The sequence below is a fragment of the Ylistrum balloti genome, unplaced genomic scaffold, assembly GCF_031769215.1.
Source record: "Ylistrum balloti isolate Yb309-2 unplaced genomic scaffold, AGI_CSIRO_Ybal_v1 Utg371332, whole genome shotgun sequence".
Classification (NCBI taxonomy): Eukaryota; Metazoa; Mollusca; class Bivalvia; order Pectinida; family Pectinidae; genus Ylistrum; species Ylistrum balloti.
Window position 1 is genome coordinate 64992 of NW_026782708.1, and position 2879 is coordinate 67870.

A 2879-nucleotide genomic window follows, 5' to 3' on the forward strand; every position below is an offset into this window, starting at 1 on the left:
GTTTTGGAATCCATGATAAAGGAAACAATGCTTTGAAGAATTAAGGTGCATAGAAGTGTGATATAAACATTTATGCGTATTATGTAAATGTCTGGGTAAACACTCAATCTTTATGACACGTTTGACCTTTATGAATATGTAATAAATTCGTGAATAATAATATATAATTTATTAGATACAAAACCAAGCAATAAAAACCAAAGTTATAAGATAATACAACAAAAAAGGTGTACACGCCAGTAGGTATCGACAGGTGCGTACATGTAGATGATGTTTTGTTAATTAAGTTTAAACACAGTACATGATATACCTACAAATAACATATAAACGGTACATCTGAGATTGAAAAAATCAGTTAAAAAGGTTAGACTATAAGTCCCTTTCTCAAGTATACGTCTAAAGGTTAATCGGGACTGGAAACACTTAACTAAAACAACCTTCACCGCCGCCAAAACCATCACCGCCCCCACAACCACCACCGCCGCCACAACCACCACCGCCCCCACAACCAAACCACTGCCCCACAACCACCATCGCCGCCATACCCACCACCGCCCAAACAACCACCACCGCTCCCACATCCACACCACCGTCCCCACAACCAACACCGCCGCCATAACCACAACCGCCAACACAACCACCACCGCCCCCACAACCACCACCGCCGCCACAAAAACCACCGCCCCCCAACCACACCACCGCCACCACAACCACCACCACCCCCACACCCACACCATCGCCTTCACACCCACAACCACCACCGCCCCCACAACCACACCACCGCCCCCACAACCACACCATCGCCCCAACAACCACCACCACCCCTACAACCACCACCGCCCCCACAACCACCCCTACAATCACCATCGCCTCCACAACCACCACCGCCCCCACAACAACCACCGCCGCCACAACCACCACCGTCCTCCAACCACCACCGCCCTCACAGCCACCGCCGCCACAACCATACCACCGCCCCCACAACCAAACCATAGCCCCTACAATCACCACCGCCGCCACAACCACCACCGTCCCCACAACCACCACCGCCCCAACGACCACCACCGCCCCCACAACCACCAAACCACCGCCCTCACAATCACCACCGCCCCCACAACCAAACCACCGCCCCCACAACCAAACCATCGCCCAAACAACCCTACCACCGTTCCCGCAACCACCACCGCCACCATAACCACAACCGCCCTCACAACCACCACCGCCCCCACAACCAAACCAACTCCCCCACAACCCCACCACCGTCCCCACAACCACCACCGCCCCAACGACGACCAACGCCGCCACATCCACCACCGCCCTCACAACCACCACCGCCCCCACAACCAAACAACCGCCCCCACAACCACCATCGCCGCCATACCCACCAAGTTCAAACAACCACCACCGCTCCCACATCCACACCACCGCCCCAACAATCAAATCATCGCCCCCACATCCCCACCACCGTCCCCACAACCACCACCGCCGCCACAACCACCACCGACCCCACAACCACCACCGCCCAAAAAACCACAACCGCCCCCACATCCACACCACCATCCCCACAACCACCACCGCCCCCACAACCAAACCACTGCCCCACAACCACCATCGCCGCCATACCCACCACCGCCCAAACAACCACCACCGCTCCCACATCCACACCACCGTCCCCACAACCAACACCGCCGCCATAACCACAACCGCCAACACAACCACCACCGACCCCACGACCACCACCGCCGCCACAACCACCACCGCCCTCACAACCACCACCGCCTCCACAACCAAACCACCGCCCCCACAACCACCACCGCACCGCCCCAAAACCACCACCGCCCCCCACAACCACCACCTCTGCCACAACCACCACAACCCCACAACCACCACCGCCCAAACAACCACCAACGCCCCCACATCCACCACCGCCCCACAACCACCACCGCCCCCACAACCACCATCGCCGCCATACCCACCACCGCCCAAACAACCACCACCGCTCCCACATCCACACCACCGCCTCCCACAACCACCACCGCTGCCACAACCACCATCGACCCCACAACCACCACCGCCCAAACAACCACCACCGCCCCCACAACCACACCACCGCCCCCACAACCCCACCACCGTCCCCGCAACCACCACCGCCGCCACAACCACCACCACCCTCACAACCAAACCATCGCCCCCAACCACCACCGCACCGCCCCCACAACCAAACCACCGCCCTACCAACCCCACCACCGTCACCACAACCAACACCACTATTACACACAAAAACAGCAGCAGCAACAACCAAAACGACAAACTTATAACAGTAGAGCGGGATGATAACACACTGCTCGAGAGAATTATCAGCTAGGATAATTATTATACCTCATTTTATATGTAAAGAAGTGGTAGGGCTTGGATTGAGAGCTGTAGAAAACAATGCTTAACATCATTTGTAAACCAAACAAAACATGGACATCCATGCAAATTGCTTCAGACGATACATGAGCGACATTGTAAACATTCAGCATTATTTGTACTTTTAACAGTTGGCTATAAATATATTTATATTTTTAGATACATAAATACACATAGCCATGTTGATATCTGGAATTATTTACATTTTTGATCACGTGACAATAATATGGCGTCATTTTGAGTAATATTATGATTGTTTATCAACAGTTATATACAATAGAGAATCGTTTGACAGGAGATTGAAACCTGAATATGTTCATGAAGGGCCCAAAATATCGTGAAATCCTTTCTATGAATTGGAATGTGAAATTCAAGGTACGTGGGTGTTCCGTTGACAGATATGCCAGTGAAACGAGAGCATGATGTGTTGGATTCACATCTGGAATTGAAAAAATCCAAAATGACAA

General features: G+C 53.1%; 2 protein-coding genes across 2 annotated transcripts; one reads left to right on the top strand and one right to left on the bottom strand.

Moving 5' to 3' along the window:
* Positions 1–423: 423 nt before the first annotated feature.
* LOC132562045 (uncharacterized) lies at positions 424–1146 on the bottom strand. The gene has a single exon (XM_060226768.1). The coding sequence runs from the start codon at positions 1144–1146 to the stop codon at positions 424–426; it is 723 nt and encodes a 240-aa protein (XP_060082751.1).
* Positions 1147–1336: 190 nt separating this feature from the next.
* On the top strand, positions 1337–2365 carry LOC132562046 (mucin-2-like; the record flags this gene model as incomplete). The annotated part of the gene is made up of 1 exon (XM_060226769.1): positions 1337–2365. A coding segment is annotated over one exon (1029 nt), but the record flags the coding sequence as incomplete, so codon positions are not given.
* Positions 2366–2879: the final 514 nt, after the last annotated feature.